General features: G+C 46.1%; 1 protein-coding gene across 12 annotated transcripts in view; it reads left to right on the top strand.

Annotated features, from left to right (window-relative positions):
• BPTF (bromodomain PHD finger transcription factor) overlaps window positions 1-19,247 on the top strand; it is a 102,362-nt gene that overhangs the window by 72,550 nt on the left and 10,565 nt on the right. For 6 of the 12 annotated variants that reach the window (XM_084748479.1, XM_084748477.1, XM_084748473.1 and 3 more), the window contains 12 exons: window positions 1,684-1,834; window positions 2,101-2,143; window positions 4,962-5,205; window positions 5,525-5,686; window positions 5,905-6,056; window positions 7,513-7,621; window positions 8,261-8,478; window positions 11,216-11,432; window positions 12,024-12,913; window positions 14,041-14,123; window positions 14,333-14,558; window positions 18,417-18,757. In XM_084748479.1, coding sequence (XP_084604605.1) covers window positions 1,684-1,834; window positions 2,101-2,143; window positions 4,962-5,205; window positions 5,525-5,686; window positions 5,905-6,056; window positions 7,513-7,621; window positions 8,261-8,478; window positions 11,216-11,432; window positions 12,024-12,913; window positions 14,041-14,123; window positions 14,333-14,558; window positions 18,417-18,757 — 2,836 coding nt within the window. The remainder of the gene's footprint in view (window positions 1-1,683; window positions 1,835-2,100; window positions 2,144-4,961; window positions 5,206-5,524; window positions 5,687-5,904; window positions 6,057-7,512; window positions 7,622-8,260; window positions 8,479-11,215; window positions 11,433-12,023; window positions 12,914-14,040; window positions 14,124-14,332; window positions 14,559-18,416; window positions 18,758-19,247) is intronic. The other 6 variants (XM_084748472.1, XM_084748471.1, XM_084748470.1 and 3 more) reach the window with 4 other exon arrangements.

Raw genomic sequence — 19,247 nt, 5'->3', positions numbered from 1 at the left:
CTTCACAAAGAAACACTTTATTTTTTCTTGTTTTTTTATTTAATTAATTTATTCAGATTACAACTCAATTGTTATCCTATCACTTGTATCCAAAGAAATACTTTTAAAAAAAATTATTTTCCCTAGATTATGCCTTTATTGATACTAACTTCAGACTTCATTTTAGTGAATGATGCTGGGCTATAACCCCCATTTGAAAGAATACAGATACGGTAGCTCTGGCCTTGGGGGTAGTGGAATACTGCTGTCCTGGCACCAAAGTGGGCAGCTCAGTTGGTATGCAGAACATAGGCTGTCGGTGACTTCCGGGCAGGCCCTCTCCTGGCAGCCATCTGTCTGTAACCCAGCATCTTCTGAGTCACTGTTCTTTCTCTCTCTGCTTGTGCAGTCCTACTGCCCCTCTGCGCTCCCAGCCCTGGGCAAGGCTCAGTGCTTAGCCTTCTTTACAGTGTTTTTAATCTTACTGGGAGGTGTCTATATGTTCTTCAGCAGTTTGGATCCCCTTTTTATATTGGATAAATGTAAACTGTCCCCTCCATGCTGTGGAGGGGAAATGGGTACTGCCCGCTCAGCTGGGAAGGACTGCCAGGCTTGCTGTAGCCTTCAAAGATGGAGAGATGGAGGCCGACTGTGACCTGCGTGCAGTGGTACAGACTTAGCACTCAGGGGCTGAAGCAGGAAGATGGCATGCCATGGGCTCCATAGTGACTCTAAGCCTCGCTCTAGCTTATGTAGAAGGGTGGTGTTGGTGAGGAAGAAGAGGGAGCAGTCAAGCACAGAGGGCCAGGGAAGTCCCTTCCCTCATGGCTATTATCCGTGCTTCCTGGGAGCCCCTCAAAGATGCTCATTCCTATACACCTCAGCTGCTGTGTGTACATGTTGGGGGACCCTCCTCACCAGGGCTCCTCTCCCTTTTTCATTGACAAGGAAATTCATCAAGTTGACCCCTTGTCATTTCAGAATCTTAACCAGGCCAAGGAAAGGCAGTCTCAAGTGATCCTTGGAGGGGTATTGCCAGGAATTTGGTGTTCTCTTCCCCCCCCCCCCCTTCCCAGTGTCACGGTTAGAAAAATGCCAGCATACTAAATCTTTGACAGAAATGTATGAGTCTCAAAAGTGTGGAGGCAGGATAAGGAACAGAGTTCCAGGCAGAGTTCCAGACAGAAGCCCTTTACCAGGGTTGATGAGCCATGTCCCGTGAGCCTTGACCACTGCCTGCTGTTGCAAGCGAAGTATAATTGGAACACAGCTGCATATAACTCAGGCATTGTTTGCTTGTCTGCTGAGTCTTTTTAAAAATGATTTATCTTTATTTTATGGGCATTGGTGATTTACCTGCATGTGTGCCTGGGTGAGGGTGCACAGATCCCCTGGTGGGCTATGAGCTCCCATGTGGGTGCTGGGAATTGAACCCAGATCCTCTGGGAGAGCAGTCAGCACTCTTAACTACCGAGACATCCAGATTTGGCATAGTCCATCTGGTCTGTATGGTCTCAAGGAGTTGCAGTATCTGGCCCCTTAAAAGGAAAAGTTTGGCTGGTGGTGGCATTCTGGGCTATATAGCAGACCTTGTCTCAAAAGATGTGGTTTGCCAACCACGTGCCTCATGAGATGAGGTGAGATATGTCAGAAGAACTCCATAGATACAATATTGTTGAAAACATTCTGATTTCTTTCACCAAGAAACACCCACACCTCAGAGGAAAGGCCTTCGATCAAGTGCACTGCGGCCAAAGAGACCAGAAACACCCAAGCAGACGGGCCCTGTCATTATTGAAACCTGGGTGGCCGAGGAAGAGCTGGAACTCTGGGAGATCAGGGCTTTTGCTGAGAGGTAAACAGTTAACATGCTGTCAGATGTTTGAAGGTGTTATCACTTCAGAAGCAGAAGACTGTGCCGTTAGTCATCTCTTGTCCGTTCTGATTAATTTTTCTCTACATTTTGATTTTACTGCTAGCTCTGGCTGGCACTAAGGTCTGTTTCTAAATTTATTTTAAAGTTCATTTAACACAGAAGTAGTCCATGCCTCTGCATGATGCCAAGACATCCAGATGTCATTTATAAACGGAGTCTGATAAGTTGCTCCTTTCCCCCCACAGAGTGGAGAAAGAGAAAGCTCAGGCGGTGGAGCAGCAGGCTAAGGTCAGTGGACTGCATGTGGGATTGCTGGGGGATGGGGGGAGCTGCATGGCAGACTGACCGTAGCCAAATTCAGACACACGAAAGGCCCAGGGGTTGTATATTCACATGGGATTTTAAAAGTGTACCTCAAGTTTCATTTCTTGAAAATATCTCTGTGATATACAAGTTTTGTGGGTCTGTAAACCTTGCATATGATTTGAATCCTCCTTCTGGTTTTTATTGTTACGATTCCTTGAGTAGTTTCTAGAAAGAATTTTTTCCTGCTGAGCTCTAATGCAGCCTGTGTAGAAGTAAATTCCACCAAGGCTCTAAGTTCATTGTAATCAGTGTTCACTTTTTAAGCGTCCCCTATATTGCTGCTTGCTTCTGCTGAATGTGTAACTACAGAGACTAGAGATAACATAGTGTGCTTTGGGGTTTTTATTTATGTTTTTACAGAGTTGTTCACATGGCTACACATGAATATTTACTTTATGTATGTTAGTGTTTTGTCAGAAGAGGGTGTCAGATTCCCTGGAGCTGGAGTTAGAGAGGATTGTGCAGGTCCCTGTAGGAGCAGCCACTGCTCACAAGTCCTGAGCACCTGTCCAGCCCAGCTGCACGTATTTTTTAAACTTAAAAAAAAAAATTAAGGTTTATAGCTATTCTTCTTTCATATTTTATAAAGCGTACAGAAATGTACAGAAAATCACAAGCATCTATTCCTATAGCAACTGGCTAGCTGTTCTGTTCTTTGCTTTTATAGGTGTGTTACGTCATCGCTGCAGCACAGCTTAATATGGCACTTCTTAACTAGTTGTGAAGTAGCACTTTAAGTTTCAGTGCATTTCTCCTAATGAAATACTCTTAATTATGTGTTGTTCTGTTTTGGGAAATAAGCATTGATATAAAATACTTCAAATTCTCTTCAAACACATGTGCTGTCTACAAAAACAATCTGAACAGAAGGGCTGTGACTAGAGGGGAGGTGAAGCCCTGAGATTTGGGGTCAGCAGGGTCTGAAGCAGGGTCTTACTGTAACCCAGGCTCTTCCAGATCTTAATGTGTACCTGAAGCCGACCTCAGACTCATGGTAGTCCTCCTGCCTCTGTCTCCTGTGTACTGCATTTACAGCATGAGCCTCCATGTCCAAGACTTTGTGGTTTTGAGACACAGTGTTGCTCTCTGGCTTAGGCATCCTTAAACTCACCCTTTTGAGTGGATCTTAATGGCGTTAATCACACCTCCATCTTGAGCTAATACTGTGTCCTTGGGACAATTGCACAGCCTGTCTGAGCCTTGGTTTCTTCATGTTTAGCGATCACAGTGTCAGCTTCCCGATTTGGTGTAAATTTTTGCTAAATGATGCACTACACATGCAGTCGGTTCTACCTAACGTTTCCCAGGTGGAAGCCTGTGGTGTTGCTTATTAGACCACTGCTAATAACCTGTACATAAATTCTAGCAGTCTAAAACATACAAGCTGGGCTAGGTGTGGTGGCGCAAGTCTTTAATCTCGGTCATGTGAGTTCAAGGCCAGCCTGGTCTACAAAGTGAGTCCAGGACAGCCAGAGCTGTTACATAAAGAAACTTTGTCTCAAAACAACAACAACAACAACAAAAGCCATGCAAGTTTTCCTTCACCTGTTTTGCTTTGATTGTTTGTTTGTTTGTTGAGACAAGGGCTCTCTGTAGTCCTATCTGTCCTGGAACTCTGTATATAGCAGAAGCAAGCCTTGAACTTACAAAGAACCACCTCCCTCTGCCTCACAGTGTTGGGATTAAAGGCTTGTGCCACCAGGCCTGGCCTGGTTTTTGAGCGTAGAACCTGCTTTGTTGCCTAGGGTGGTCTTAAACTTGAAAATTCTCATGAGAGTTGGGATTACAAATGTGCCTACCACTCCCAATTTTACCTGTGGGGTTTTTTTTTTTGTTGTTGTTGTTTTTGTTTTTATTTTTATTATGTGCAGTGCAGAATAATGAACCCAGAGCCTGGTGCATTGCAGGCAAGTACTCTTTTCAGTTGAGCTGTTTCATTAGTAACCCTGGAAGAGATTTTCCCCTTCTGTATAAAGCATTTAAAAGACCTTTTACTGGGGCTGAAGAGATAGCTCAGAGGTTACGAGTACCGACTGCTTTTCCAGAGGACCCGGGTTCAATTCCCAGCACCCACATGACAGCTCACAACTGTCTGTAACTGAAAGATCTGATACCCAGAGACATACATGCAGACAAAATACTAATGCACATAAAATAAAAATAAATAATTTTTTAAAAGTTCCTTTTACGTATATAGTACACGAAATATTCCCAGTACTCAGGAGGCTAAACAGGAGGATTGCTTCAAGTTCAAGGCTGCACAGAGTTAATTCCAGGCCAACTTGAACTACAGAATGAGACCCTGACTATAAACAAACAGTAATAACGCCTCAAAACTATTTGTAATTTCCATTTAGCTTGATCACAAGGTTGCCAACCGGAATAGTAATAATAAAAACTACCCTCATGTTCTTTATGATTGGCTAACCTACGCTACAACGGCCATGAATCAGGCCCACCCCTTTCTTCCTGTTCCTCTCACACCGAGTCGCAAGTGTCCTGCTCCAGTAAGGTTTCCCACACCCGTTCTCACTCTGAATGCTGGAATATTGTATAGAGCATTTTGATCACTTAAATTTGTTATTTGTGAACAATTTATAATGATGTAGCGACTTGGAAATAGAACCTTCATGAAGGAATCATGGTGAGTTTAGACAAGCGTGCTCTTGTTTTGGAGATCCTGTATCGCAGGCTTTGTCCTGGAGAACTAGAGCTCACGTGTCCTCTCCTTGGCTCTCAGAAACGTCTGGAGCAGCAGAAGCCTGCAGTGGCCGCATCCACCACATCCCAGACAAACAGCACGAGCACTACTGTCTCTCCAGCACAGAAGGTGATGGTGGCTCCCTTAAGTGGCTCGGTCACCCCTGGAACAAAAATGGTCCTAGCCACAAAGGTCGGGTCTCCTGCCACAGTCACATTCCAGCAAAACAAGAGCTTCCATCAAACCTTTGCCACGTGGGTGAAGCAAGGCCAGTCCAGTTCAGGTAGAGCCGGGATGAATAAAACATTGCTTTGTTCTGGGATGGGAAAGGCATTTCTAACCTTCCGTTTCCTGAGAGAGTTGCTCTGCTGCTGCCACTGCTTGCACAGGCAGGCTGTGACAGTCATTTGTCCTAGGCGCTCTCTGTGGAGCCCTCTCTGCAGTCCTTACCTTCAGTATTCCCAGAGCGCACTTGGAGCAGAGAGGAGTGTTTAGTAAATACAGAGTGAGCCACATTTCATGCATCAGTGCCCTTCCTAGAAGTCACTACGCTGCTGGTTATTTAAAATCTAAAGCTTATTAAATGTCTTATACCCCATTAGCCACCAGCACAGCTGCCACCTCTGCTACCACCATTGCCAGCACAGGTCAGACGTTCCAAATTACAGGCAATCCCGTCACTATGGCAGGAAAAGTAATTACCAAATTGCCACTTCCTGCAAACAGCAAGATTGTCGCTGTAAATGTGCCAGCAACACAAGGAGGTAAGGGAATCAGTCGCAGATTTGAGTTCACCTTCGCCAGACCATGCTGTCGCCATCACTCCATCTCCTCCTCACTGGGTCCAGTCGTCAGCTCTCACATTCTGTGTAGCCCACTCTGCAATCCACCACACGTAGCTTCTCCCCAGACACCAAACAGCACCTCACGCTTCGCCTTCCTTGAAGGGTGGTGCTTCACGTCTTCTTCATCTCTCTTCAAGGCGTGGTCCAGGTGCAGCAGAAAGTCCTGGGTATCATTCCATCGACAACAGGTCCAAGTCAGCAGACCTTTACTTCATTCCAGCCCAGGACCGCAACCGTCACAATTAGGCCCAATACGTCCGGCTCTTCGGGAACCACTACCACCTCACAGGTGAGCGGTCTCCCGGGATGTCTCTGTTGAGGAATATGGAGCACGTCGGGGTGACATTTCTGTGGCCTCTTCCAGCATCACTTCAGCTCATCTTTCTGTCATTTAATCTATGAAGTGCCAATTTTGGAGGGGGTGAGGGGAGGAGGATATATATATATATATATATATATATATATATATATATATATATATATATATATATATAATTTTTTATACAAATGAACAAAAATGATATTAATTTCGGCATTTGGTTAATTGCATATTGGTACTATTCATAAGTAGTTATGGCTCAGCAGTGTTTTCTAGAGGAAGCTGTGTGACTTGATGGACAGCACTGAGTGTGCTGCACTCACTTCCTGACTAACTGTCCTGCCGTCCCGCTCACCGGCAAGAACGCTGTCTCACCTGTACTTGTCGTTCATCTGTACTCTTTCTAATAAAAAAAAAGACTGATTGAAAGTACACTGTATGTGCGTCACCTGGTACGTGACATATTAGATACAACAGTTCTTTGGAACGACTGTCAATGGAAAAGGGTGATTTTTGGGGTGGGGGGGGGCATTTGAGACAGGGTTTGGCTGTCCTGGACACAACTTTGTAGACCAGGCTGGCCTCGAACTCACATTGATCCGCCTGCCTCTGCCTCCCGAGTGCTGGGATTAAAGGTATGCACCACCACCATGCCTGGCTTGTCGTGTAAAAAGTTTTAAACTCACAATGGTCTGGCTCTAGTTATGAAACTGACGTAATATGCTCATTGTTGTTGCTCTTTCATAGCTGAAAGGATGTTGGGTTGTAGCCTCTTCCTTGAGTAGCTGTCATCAATGGCCCCGAATTTCCTATCGCCTTTGAATCAAAAAGTTTCCTCAGAATCCCACAACACTGAATGCAGTTTTAAATGTAGTGGTGGAGAGACAGGTCTTTGTGAGCTCCAGGACAGGCTGGTGGTCCATATAGTGAGTTCAGAGCAACCAGGGTATAGGAGAAAAACCTACTCTGTTTTGGTAATTTTGAAGCAGTTTTAATTCCTTTTGTTTTGATTTTATTTGGTTTTCTTTTCTTCCTTCCTTCCTTCCTTTCTTTCTTTCTTTCTTTTCTTTTTTTTAAAGATTTATTTATTTATTATGTATACAATGTTCTGCCTGTACATAAGCTTGTACTCCAGAAGAGGGCACCAGATCTCATTACAGATGGTTGGGAGCCACCATCTGGTTGCTGGGAAATAAACTCAGGACCTCTGGATGAGCAGCAGCCGCTGCTCTTAACCTCTGAGCCATCTCTCCAGCCCTGATTTTCGTTTTTGAGACAAGATTTTTCCTGGCTATCGTGGAACTCACTGTAGGCCAGCCTTGTCTCCAGATCCACCTGCCTCTTCCCCCAAGTGCTGGGATTAAAGGTGTATGCCGCCACCCCCTGCTGAAGCAGTTCTAATTCATTGTCCTTTGTTCATCCACAGGTGATCGCAGGGCCTCAAATCCGCCCTGGTATGACTGTGATTAGAGCACCACTCCAGCAGTCAACACTAGGAAAGGCTATTATTCGAACACCTGTGATGGTGCAGCCAGGTACTTGTGCATGTGGAGATAGTATCTGAGTATTTGGACAACACATCTCGGGAAATTGTGGCATGCCTCTCTGTATTAGAAAATACAAATTTGGGCTGGGTGTGGTGGCTCATACCTATAATCCCAGCACTCCGGAGGCAGAGGCACTCTGTGAGTTCAAGACCAACCTGGTCTTTAAAGGGAGTCCAGGACAGCCAAAGCTACACAAGAGAAACCCTGTTTCGAAAAACAAAAACAAAAACCCCCAAAAACATTAGCCATTACATTCGAGAGTTTACTACATGACCAAAAGAATGCCTTTTGTTTTGTTTTTTGTTTTATTTTGGGGTCTCTTTATGTAGCCCCAACTGTCCTGGAACTCACTCTGTAGACTAGGTTGGCCTTGAAGTCAGAGTTCTGCCTCCTGAGTTCTGGGGTTGCAGGGGTGTGCTAGCTACGCAGCTTGGTCTAGACTGTTGTTTCTTTACTCTATTGAAGTCAGTAGGCACCTTTGGCTGTGGTCCTGTGTTTGAACTCATCTTAGATTATTGGCCTCCAAATGTATTTTTCAAGATCGAAATGAATATTCATCTGAAGTGGCAAACTGTTTTAATTCAAAGTATGCTAAGAGACTGAGTGACGGGTGTCTTGTTTGTGCAGGTGCTCCCCAACAGGTGGTGACTCAGATCATCCGGGGGCAGCCGGTTTCCACAGCCATTTCTGCTCCGAGTCCGACTTCTTCAGCACCTGTGCAAAAAGGCTTAACTCCAGCAGCAGCGCCTGGGACCATACAGCCTTCATCCCCACACGCCCCTCGTCCTCAGCAAGGGCAGGTGAAGCTCACCATGGCTCAGCTCACTCAGTTAACACAGGGCCACGTAAGTAACGTAGCCTCAACTTGAGAGGTAACCTCAAGTTTACATTTGATCTTAGGTAAATTTTGAAGTATACTTATTTTAAGAAATTGTTGCTTGGGGCTGGGAAGATATATATTCAGGCAAATGCTCACACATGGAACTAAAAATCTTTTAAAACTATACAAACAGGCTGGAGAGATGGCTTAGCGGTTAAGAGTATTGGCTGCTCTTCCAAATGCACTCTTAACTGGAACCATCTTTCCAGTTCCTATACTGGCTTTTTTGTTTTGTTTGTTTTAAGTGGGTAATTAGAAAAACAAGTATGAAGAAAAGACAAAAAGAGGGGACCCTAGAGAGATGGCTCAGAGAGGTTAAGAGCACTGTCTGCACCTCCAGAGGGCCCTAGTTCAATTCCCAGCTGACGCCGTCTTCTATGATGCAAGTACACATATATGTATAAATTACATCTATAAATAAATCTTTAGTAAAAAATACAATGTAGAGAATGATAAAGGAAGACAAACGGTGCTATTCTCTGACTTCTATGTGTACACATGAGTGAGCACACATACACCATATACCCACACGCCAAAAACAAATCAAACTAAAACCCACAAAGTCAGACTGGAGATAGACTGAAGTTGTTAGAGTGCTTAAGTAGAAGCACAAAGCCCTGGCTTAGCTCTCTATCGCTGCATGAATCGAGGATGCTAGCATATGCCCATAGACCCAGCCCTTGGGAAGTAGAAACAGGAGTCTCAGAAGTGTTCACGTTTCCTTCACAACCTAGCAAGTTCGAGGCCAGACTAGACAACAACAACAAAAAAGCTTACTGCAGTGCTCCTAATACGCATGGTGGACTCCCTGTAAGTGGGCACCTTGTAACCAGGAAGGAGAGGCAGGCTTTTCAGTCAGGGTCTGGCCTGGTTGGCTAATAAACTTGGACTAATGCCTTTCACCTCGTTCTGAGGATGAACTCATTGTTCTTTTCTATCTTCTTTTATCCTGAGACAAGGTTTCATATATCCTGAGATAAAGCTGTGTAGTCTGGGGCTTAGAGGTGTTTGCCACCATACCCAGGCCAGGAGATGCTGTGGATCAGACCCAAGGCTGTGGGTCTGCCAGTTGAAATGCGGTCCCATCAGTTCATTTTCTCATTCCTTCTTTCTTTTATTTATTTTTCATACTTTATGTTTTGGGGGTGTCTCACTTTGTCACCCAAGCTGGCCTCAAGTTCCCAGTCCTTTTGCTCACACCTGACTGACAAATTCTGGGATCACAAAGACAACATGCCCACTTTTTTTTGGTTTTGGTTTCGGTTTTGAGACAGGGTTTCTCTGTGTAATAAGAGCCTGGCTGTCCTGGACTCACTGTAGACCAGGCTGGCCTCAAACTCACAGAGCACTTTCTCTTTCCTTTTCTTTTTGTCTGTTTTGAGACAAGGGTCTCTCTGTGTAGCCCTGGCTGTCCTGGAACTTGCTATGTAGACCAGGTTGTTCTTGAATTCACAGAGATCCACCAGCCTCTGTCTCCCAAGGCATGTGCCACTATTTCCAACTATTTTCTTTTTTATTAACCTCTTTTTCTCTTTTTCCCTTCCCTCCTTCCTCTATGGAGATCAAAGTCTTCTAAGCAAGCACTCCCTGTTGGGCAGCCCAGCCCCATGGCTTCACTTAAACACACAGAATTTTGCTGTTTGTTTTGTAACTATTACTTAAACCTGGCATTTGTGTGGTTTTGGTCACACACAGAATGTTTATTTCTTAAAGAACAAATGCAGTTGGCGGGGGAGGTGGGGGGGCGGTGGCAGGACTTATGGAGCCAAGTGCAGACTTGTAGCTCAGGGCACTGACTGTGCTTCCTAACCCCGCGCTTGCCGCAGTCAGGCTTGCTGGCCTACTGCATCTTACACACAGGAGCCTATACTTTTAGAGTCCTTGGTTTCTGGTTCCCTTTTCATAACCCTGGACCTTAGTGGCTCTCCTGGCTCTTGTGTTCTGCCATTCTGTATCTGAGACTCTGTGGAAACACAGACACACTTGGTGGCCTTCCCATGGAAAAGCCCTGGGTTCGGCTATCTTGCCCCTCAACTGAGAGCACAAGAAGTTTGATATGCTCATATTGTACAACAACAGAAGCCAACCCCAGAATACCTGCTTCATGTTTAACGTTGGCAAAAGCCTTTTTCTTTTTCTTTTTCCCCCCCTTTTTTGTGCCTCTGAGGATTGGATTCAGGGCCTTGAGAACTGTGGTCTGGCATTGGATTTAGGGCTTGAGAACTGTAGTCTGGCACTCTGATGCTGTTTTTGAGGCAGGATGTTAATATGTAGATCTGGCTACCTTTGAATGTGTGCCACCATACCTAGGTAGACCTTCACTCTTCTGCGTTTCCTAATTGGGAATAATGATTAGGGATTATAGTAAGATTGGTTCTGCCAAGCCACTGACTCTCAGTATGTGAGACTGAAATCAGACCATATATAAAGATATATGAAAAGTTTAAAATTATGTAAATGAAAATGGTTTAAGGTAAGAATCAGGTGTGACGGCTCAAGTCATAGTGGGTTCCAGGTTGTCCTAGGGTACCAAAATTTAGTTTGACCCGAACATGATAGCTCTCTCCTAAACTACCAGAACTCAGGAAGTAGCAGAAAGCTTTTTCCTGGGTTTCTTGCAGAATGGGGGTGTAACCTGTATGATTTCGTTAAAAATACTTTTGTGATTTGAACAGCATATATATTGTCTACTTTTTCCACAGGGCAGCAACCAGGGTTTAACAGTAGTAATTCAAGGACAAGGTCAAACCACTGGACAGCTGCAGTTGATACCTCAGGGGATGACCGTCCTTCCAGGGCCAGGGCAGCAGCTCATGCAAGCTGCAATGCCAAATGGCACCGTTCAGCGGTTCCTCTTTACCCCACTGACTACAGCAGCCACGGCCGCCAGCAGCAGCAGCACTGATACCACAGCAGCAGGTAGAAACGCTGGGTTGATCCTTATTGCTGGGCGTGTGCGTCGCACAGGGTCCAGTACTCTGCTTCCAGCCAGCATAACAGCTACGCAGGCTGCCTCTGTTTCGTGCCTTGTGCCTAGACTCCCTGTCCTGTACCTCTTCCCAACTAAAATAAAGCAAAAGTAACAGCAAGGAGGGAGGAACAGAATAATGGATACCATGGTGCCCAGACCTATGTTCCTTGTACAGCCTTGGTGGTGCCCTGGAGATAAGCCATGGGAGAGTAGATCCACCCGGCTCGTGACCTGTGCTTGAGAGCCACGGGCCTAGACCTCTCAGTCAGCCTCCTACAAGCCTGTTACCATGCTGTACATAGCAGAAGAGTAACACTTGACAAAGGCTGCCTCTGAATGCCTGGTGACACGTGGAAGGCATGCAGGAAGTGGTCCCGGCTCCCCGGCCGAGGAGAGGCCGAATCTGAGTGCAGGGTTTACGTCTTCTCTGCTGACATACAGAATTCTTGGCTTTAGGAAATCCCCATCAGCTTCTTCTTTCACCATAGTCTTCCCTTCTAACGTCACATAAATCACTTTGCTTTTCTTTTTTTTAACAGGTTCAGGTGAACAAAAACAAAGTAAATTATCACCCCAGCCCCAGGTACAACCAGCTACAACCCTGGCACCAACTCAGTCATCGAGTGTGAGTCGTGCGGAAGCCCAGCCACAGGCTGTTCAGCCTGCAGCACAGCCCCCGCCCCCACCCCTGCCCCCAGCTCAGCCTGAAGTCCAGACCCAGCCAGCAGCTGTCTCGTCCCATGTCCCTCCTGAAGCACAGCCCTCCCAAGCACAGTCATCTAAACCCCAAGTTGCAACACAGTGTCAGCCTCAGAGCAGTGTCCAAGGACAGTCTCCTGTTCGTGTCCAGAGCCCACCACTGACTCGAATACGTCCATCAAGTCCCTCCCAAGTGACTCCTGGACAGCAGCCCCAGGTTCAGACTACTGCCTCACAGCCGATTCCAATTCTGCCCCCCACATCTCTGCAGGCACCTTCCCAAGGCCAGCCACAGTCACAGCCCCAGGTACAGTCTTCAACTCAAACTCTTTCATCAGGACAGACATTAAATCACGCTGCTGTTCCATCCCCATCCTGTCCTCAGCCACAAGCACAGCAGCTGCAGCCCCAAGTCATTCCTGTGCCTCCTCTCCAGCAAGTCCAGGTTCTCTCTCAGATCCAGTCACAGGTTGCGGCTCAGATACAGGCTCAGCAAGGTGGTGTGCCCCAGCAAATCAGACTGCAGTTGCCCATTCAAGTTCAGCAAAACAGTGCTGTGCAGACTCAGCATATTCAGAGTGTGGTCACAGTGCAGGCAGCCAGTGTGCAAGAGCAGTTGCAGAGGGTTCAGCAACTCAGGGATCAGCAGCAAAAGAAGAAGCAGCAGATAGAAATTGAGCGTGAACACACCCTCCAAGCTTCTAACCAAAGTGAAATCATTCAGAAACAGGTAAAGTTATTAAGTCAAAGCAGCATGTTCCGTAGCGTGAATTATTGTGCTGTGCGGTAGACTTAGTGATTTGGTTGTGCTGGGCTTCCTGAATGAGCCAGAGTCACTGGTGTACAGGAGCAGAGGGAGAGTAGAAGCACTGCTTGCCCATTCCGGTTTGGGGCTCCTTATTGGACACTTAGCATCTGTGCTTATTAGGAAGCACTTTTCCCTGGTAGGTAAGCCCCCCCCCCCACAATGTAGAGATTCATTTGAAGTCATTTGATTTGCAAGTGTCATTCCTTCATTTGCCTATGGACTAAGCAAATTGTGGACAGACAGTTCATTTGCATTGCCTGCCACACCTTTGTACAAATGTCTTAAACCCAGATGTTTGCCCAGAGTTTGATGTAATGTGGTGTTGTGCAGCAGGGGCATTCTTGGGGTGGTGTCTGGGTGCAGTAAGTCACTTTAGACAGCCAGAGCTCTGCCCAAACTGCCGAAGCTGGTGACCTGCCTTCTTACTGAGGACACCCTGTGAGCAGCCATGTGCCCCGTCAGCACTAGGCTTCGGTCTCCCTGAGCGGTGTCAGCCACGTGGGATTGTTAGGACTCACTGCCATCATGTATGTGAGTGTGAAGGTGTAAATTAATATTCCTATGAACCCAAGTCCTCTGACAGGTTCAAATCCCAGCTCTTGGACTGTTTCATCTGTAAACTGAGGACCTGTCTTTCAGATCTTTATATGGGGCAGGGTACGCTTCAGAATTGGCCCTTGGTGGCAGCACAGTGGGTGCAGGCCTGTGGAGCATGGCAGTTAGGTGCAATTTGGGGCTGTGTTACTTACCATTTAACCTCAAACATGTTGGTTAATGTCTTTGCATCTTAGTGTTTATTTGAAAAACTAGCCCTATATTCCACTGTTAGCATAGAGGAAAAACAATGTCAAGTGCTTAGCTTAAGTCAGGACTTGGTGCATGGTAAGAACCTGGGACCGCCCAGCAGCTTCTATTCTGGTTGTATTCATTAGGCAGCTCTCACCAGTTCAAACACTTAACGTGTGTTGTTACTTGTTACTTGTGGCTGTGTGCTAACTTAACTGTGTTTGTTATAAAATGTGCATTTATGGATTTGTTCTGTTCTCAAGGTGGTGATGAAGCATAATGCTGTAATAGAACATTTAAAACAGAAAAAGACCATGACTCCAGCTGAAAGAGAAGAAAATCAAAGGTAGGGAGAGACTTAGGGCCCACCTGAGAGAGTCTGCACGGTTTGGTTTGGCTTTGGTCTTACTCGTGTTTCATGCCAGGAGTGCTCCTAGTCAGCACTCCTTGAAATTCTGCGCTCAGTTTACACATCATCTAGGGATGTAGATGCATCGTGCCTTGCTTTTCAGGGTGAGACAGCCAGCGTTACAGAGGTTGTGTGTTTCTCTCTAGAATGATTGTCTGTAACCAGGTGATGAAGTATATTCTGGATAAGATAGATAAAGAAGAAAAACAGGCGGCAAAGAAACGCAAGCGAGAGGAGAGTGTGGAGCAGAAGCGGAGCAAACAGAACGCCAGCAAGCTCTCTGCTCTGCTTTTCAAACACAAGGAGCAACTGAAAGCCGAGATCCTGAAAAAGAGGGCACTCCTGGACAAGGAGCTGCAGATCCAAGTGCAGGTGGGAGCACGGTCCTCCCCAGGACCACATCGGGACGCACTTGCTTGCCTTCCATTTTTAGCTAAACTTAAAATTCCACGTTTTAGAATTTATATTTGCATGTTTGTAGCATGGAGAGTAAAAGTCACAGATAGATTTTGAGACGAGGCACATCTTTGTAAGTATGTCTTCCTACTTCCACTCCGAGAGAGCTGAGCTGTCTTAGCTGTTGTGGATGTATTGTGGCGTTTATTGTCTGCACCACCACTCATCAAGAAACACGGCTCTAAAGAAGGCTGTGTGTATGAACGGAGGAAAACAAGTGCCCACTTAGAAAGACAGTTTTTCAAAGATGGGCAGTGGTGGCGTATGCTTCTAATCCCAGCACTTGGGTGGCAAGGCAGGTGGATTGCTGTGAGTTCAAGGCCAGCCTGGTCTACAGAGTGAATTCCAGGACTAGAGAGCTATACAGAGAAACCCTATCTCAACAAAAACAGGGGGGAAAGAGAGACGAATTCCCCTGGCCTGAAAGTGACCCTGTGGCACTGCTAGTCCGTTCACGCATGACTTACCCAGCTTTGAAAAAGAAGCAGGGTATCGAGAGCATCCCATAAGGTGCCGTGTGCATTTCAGTAAGATACCCGTCAGATCAACAAACAGCATTAGATAATCTGGAATGTTGTGGTCTTCCCAACAGAAGACAAACCAGACAGGCCAGCTGGCAGGTTATTAATTGGAGAAAGACAAGAGACACAAACTGCAAGAAAGAAGACAGAATTATTATTGTGTGTGATGCAGTTGTTATAGTGACATCCCCAGGGAAACCGCATTAAAACTTGTAACAGCATTAAGGTTGCCAGCATTAGAAATAACCCTGAGTGGGGCATGGTGGTACACACCTGTAATCCCAGCACTTGGGAGGCAGAAGCAGGCGGATCTCTGTGAGTTCAAAGGCAGCCTGGTCTACATAAGCACCCAGGGTAGCCAAGGCTACACAGAAAAACCCTGTCTCAAAAACAAGAAAGGGCTGGGCGTGGTGGCGCACGCCTTTAATCCCAGCACTCGGGAGGCAGAGGCAGGCGGATCGCTGTGAATTCGAGACCAGCCTGGTCTACAAAGTGAGTCTAGGACAGCCAAGGCTGCACAGAGAAACCCTGTCTCGAAAAAACAAAAAACAAACAAACAAACAAAAAAAAACCAAGAAAGGAAGGAAGTTGGTTACCCGAGAGAACATCTGTTGCCACAGTGTCCCGAGGAAGCAAGCACTTTCACAGCAGTTAGAAAACATAAAATACAGCCTTCCTCTTGGTGCTGTGATCCATTTCAGGTAAGAGAGCTAGTCATAGAGAATCAAACATTAAAATGACAGCCTCACACATGACATTAAGAGACCATTCAGGACTGGGGCAGTGGCAGTGCAGGCCTTAAGAGGTAGAGGCAGGCAGATGTACCAGTTCCAAGCCAGCCCTGTGTATAGAGCGAGTTTCAGGACGTCCAGGGCTACATAATGAGCACATGTTCCAAAAGTGCCAAAGACAGAAATATACACAATTCAGATATATTAAAATTTGAAATGCAAAACAGAAAACCCAAAAATACTGACGGAAAAAAAAACCGTAACAAACAGTTTCTGCATTTGAAATTTGGAGGGAAATCCTTGGAATGGTTTTACCCTTTCTTTGCTTTTATCTTCTTATAAACATGCATATAAGGCTGCCTTTGGTTTATTTCAAACTGGATCTCTGTTTAGCCCAGGACTGGCCTCAAATTCCTGGGCCTCCTAATTCAGCCCTTGAATGCTGGGATTACAGGCCTGTGCCACCAAGCCAGGGAAGGCTCTCCTTTAGAATCTGTAAAGCTCCTGTAGGTTTGCAGATTCCACCCACCCAGTTAGCCCTGTAGCTGCTGGGTACTCTGTCTGTCTAGAATTGAAGTGAAGGCAGCAGCAAGGTGAGAAGAGCTCACTGCGCTCGTGCACACCCCTAACAGTAGTGGGGGCCGTAGTGTTTTGATTTTGTTTGGGGGCAGCGGTTGTTTTTTGTTTTGCGTGCCCCTACCCCCCAAAGACAGGGTTTCTGTGTGTAGCGTTTGTAGAGCAGGGCAGCTTTGAACTCAATCTGCCTGCCTCTGTCTCCCAAAGTGCTGGGATCACAGGCCTGCGTCACAACACCAGGCTTGTTTTGTTTGTTGTTTTTTTTTTGTTTTTTGTTTTTGTTTTGTTTTGTTTTTTAAGACTAGGTAGGTTAGCATTTTTAAAAAGTGGTTCCATCTCTAAGGTGAGTCAGATGTTTGTTTTAGGAGTAGGGGGTCTATTTAGTTCACCAACACAGAGAAGTAAAGTAGCAATCACTCAAACAGATGGTGAATGTGTCCTTACTTGGCAGTTTGGGAGGGGAGTTGTGTTTGTTTGTTTGTTTGTTTGTTTGTTTGTTTTTTAAACAGGGTTTCTCTGTATAGCCCTGACTATCCTGGAACTCTCTGTAGACCAAGCTAGCCACCAGCTAATCTTTTTGTTTTTGTTTTGTTTTCAAGACAGGGTCTCACAGTATAGCTCTGATTGTCTTAGAACTCAGTGGTTCTCAACCTTCTTAATGCTGCAGCCCTCTAACACAGTTCTCATGCTGTGGGGAATGCTCTCCCAACCATAAAACTGTTTTTGTTGCTATTTCATAACAGTAATTTTGCTGCTGTTGTGGATCATACTGTAAATATCTGACATGGGACCCATGTGAAAAAGGATTGTAACTCACAGGTTAAGAACCATGGTACTGTGTAGACCAGGCTGGCCTTGCTTCTTATTTTATTTTTGGTTTTTTGAGACAAGGTTTCTCTGCATAGCCCTGGCTGTCCTTGAACTCGCTTTGTAGACCTCGATCTGCCTCCTTCTGCCTCCCAAGAGCTGGGATTAAAGGCATGTGACACTACCACACAGCTCTTTTTGTGGTTATTTTAAGGGGGGAAAATATAGTTAACTACTCCAGAAAATAAGTGGGTATGCAGGCAGGGGGAGGGGGAGGGGCAGGGGGTCCAGGGTAGACTTGAGATGGTTCTGTCTTGGTTCTGCCTCTGCCTCTTCTCATCTCTGTCTAATGCTGGGTTCCTCATGTAAGCTCCTACATCTGTCCTGCTGTGCTTTCTAAGCATTGAACTCATCAGGGTTTTGTCACAAGCACTTGTAACCACAAAACCATCTCTGGAGCCCAGAATCCTAGTTTGTGGCCAAACCTATAGAGAAAGAATAGTGTCTCTTGGAGGGTGGTGTTCCTTAGGGTGGTTTCCTTTGTTTAGAGATAGGGTCTCAAGTTGGCTAGGCTGGCCTCGGATTCACTATGTTGCCGAGAAGGACTTGTAACTTTTTATCCTTCTGTTTGTATTTATTGGATGCTGGGACTGCGAACCCACTTAGAAAACAAAGTGTGGTAAACAAGGTCAGTCTATCTCTTATCCTGTTCACTGCCAGCCAGGCCACGTTTGGGGTCTTATGTTCAGTTCATATACAGACTGATTCTTTTAGGAGCTACTTAAGCCTGGTAGTGGCCACGCACACCTTTAATTTCAGCACTCAAGAGGCAGAACCAGGTGGTTCTAGTGAGTTTGAGGACAGCCTGGTCTACACAGAGAAACCCTGTCTTGAAAAACAAACCAGATGTTGGTGGCACACGCCTTTAATCCCAGCACTTAGGAGGTGGAGGCAGAGACAGGTCGATTTCTTGAGTGTGTGAGTTTGAGGCCAGCCTGATCCACAGAGTGAGTTCCAGGACAACCAGGGCTGCACAGAGAAACAACAATAAACAAGAGCTGTTTGTCAGGTAGGGGTAATGTCCAGCCAGCTCCTTCCTGTAACCTTGGTGATCATTTGTCTGTCTTCATTGGCCACAGGAAGAGCTGAAGAGAGACCTGAAAATGAAGAGGGAGAAAGATGCAGCACAGGTGGTGCACAATGCCGCCACAGTGCCCACACCCTCAGTGCCAGCGCCAGTGCCAGTGCCAGCACCGGCAGCTCCTCCAGCTCCTCCTTCTCCTTCACCTCCCTCGGCACACAGTCTGCCACCTGCAGGCCACCCTGCAGCCCCTCTGCCTGTCGCTTCCCAGAAGAGGAAGCGGGAAGAGGAGAAGGATTCCAAGTCCAAGAAGAAGAAGATGATCACCACCACCTCCAAGGAGGTCAAGAAGGACACCAGACTGTACTGCATCTGCAAGACACCGTATGATGAGTCCAAGTACGTGCCTCCCCCCAGCTTAGCTGTTGAGTGAGCAGTGGGCAGCACTGGGTGAGGGTGAGGCTTCATCAGACTTAGCAGGAGTGCAGTAAGGGTGCTGTCCACTCGCTCCCGGGGCTTGCTTGTCCTCAGCGATGGCCTTTTCTGTCAAAAACAAGCTTGCTGTGGCCTCTTGCTTTCCCAATGCTCTTTGTGGACTAGCTCTTAATCTGCCAGCACCGCATCTTGCAGAAGGCTGTCGTCCCAGCTCTCTGGCCTCTTTTCTGTCATGGCCAAAGCCCAGAGTCCATCCCAAAGCAGATGAACTAAAGGCGGCATCAGTTCCCTTTTTAAAAAAAATAAAGAAATTGCAACTTAAATATTGTTGTCTAAGTTTCCACTATCTTTTTGGAAACAAGCTAAAAAGTCTTCCTTTCACCCACTTTGTGACTTTCACATTCAAAAATTGATGAGCATGGCAATTGGAAGCTGTTTTTGACAGTTATGACTT

The sequence above is a fragment of the Acomys minous genome, assembly GCF_964271855.1.
Source record: "Acomys minous genome assembly, chromosome: 12".
In the NCBI taxonomy this organism is placed as follows: Eukaryota; Metazoa; Chordata; class Mammalia; order Rodentia; family Muridae; genus Acomys; species Acomys minous.
Note: the sequence above shows the minus strand (reverse complement) of the source record. Positions and strands in the feature narration are given on the sequence as shown.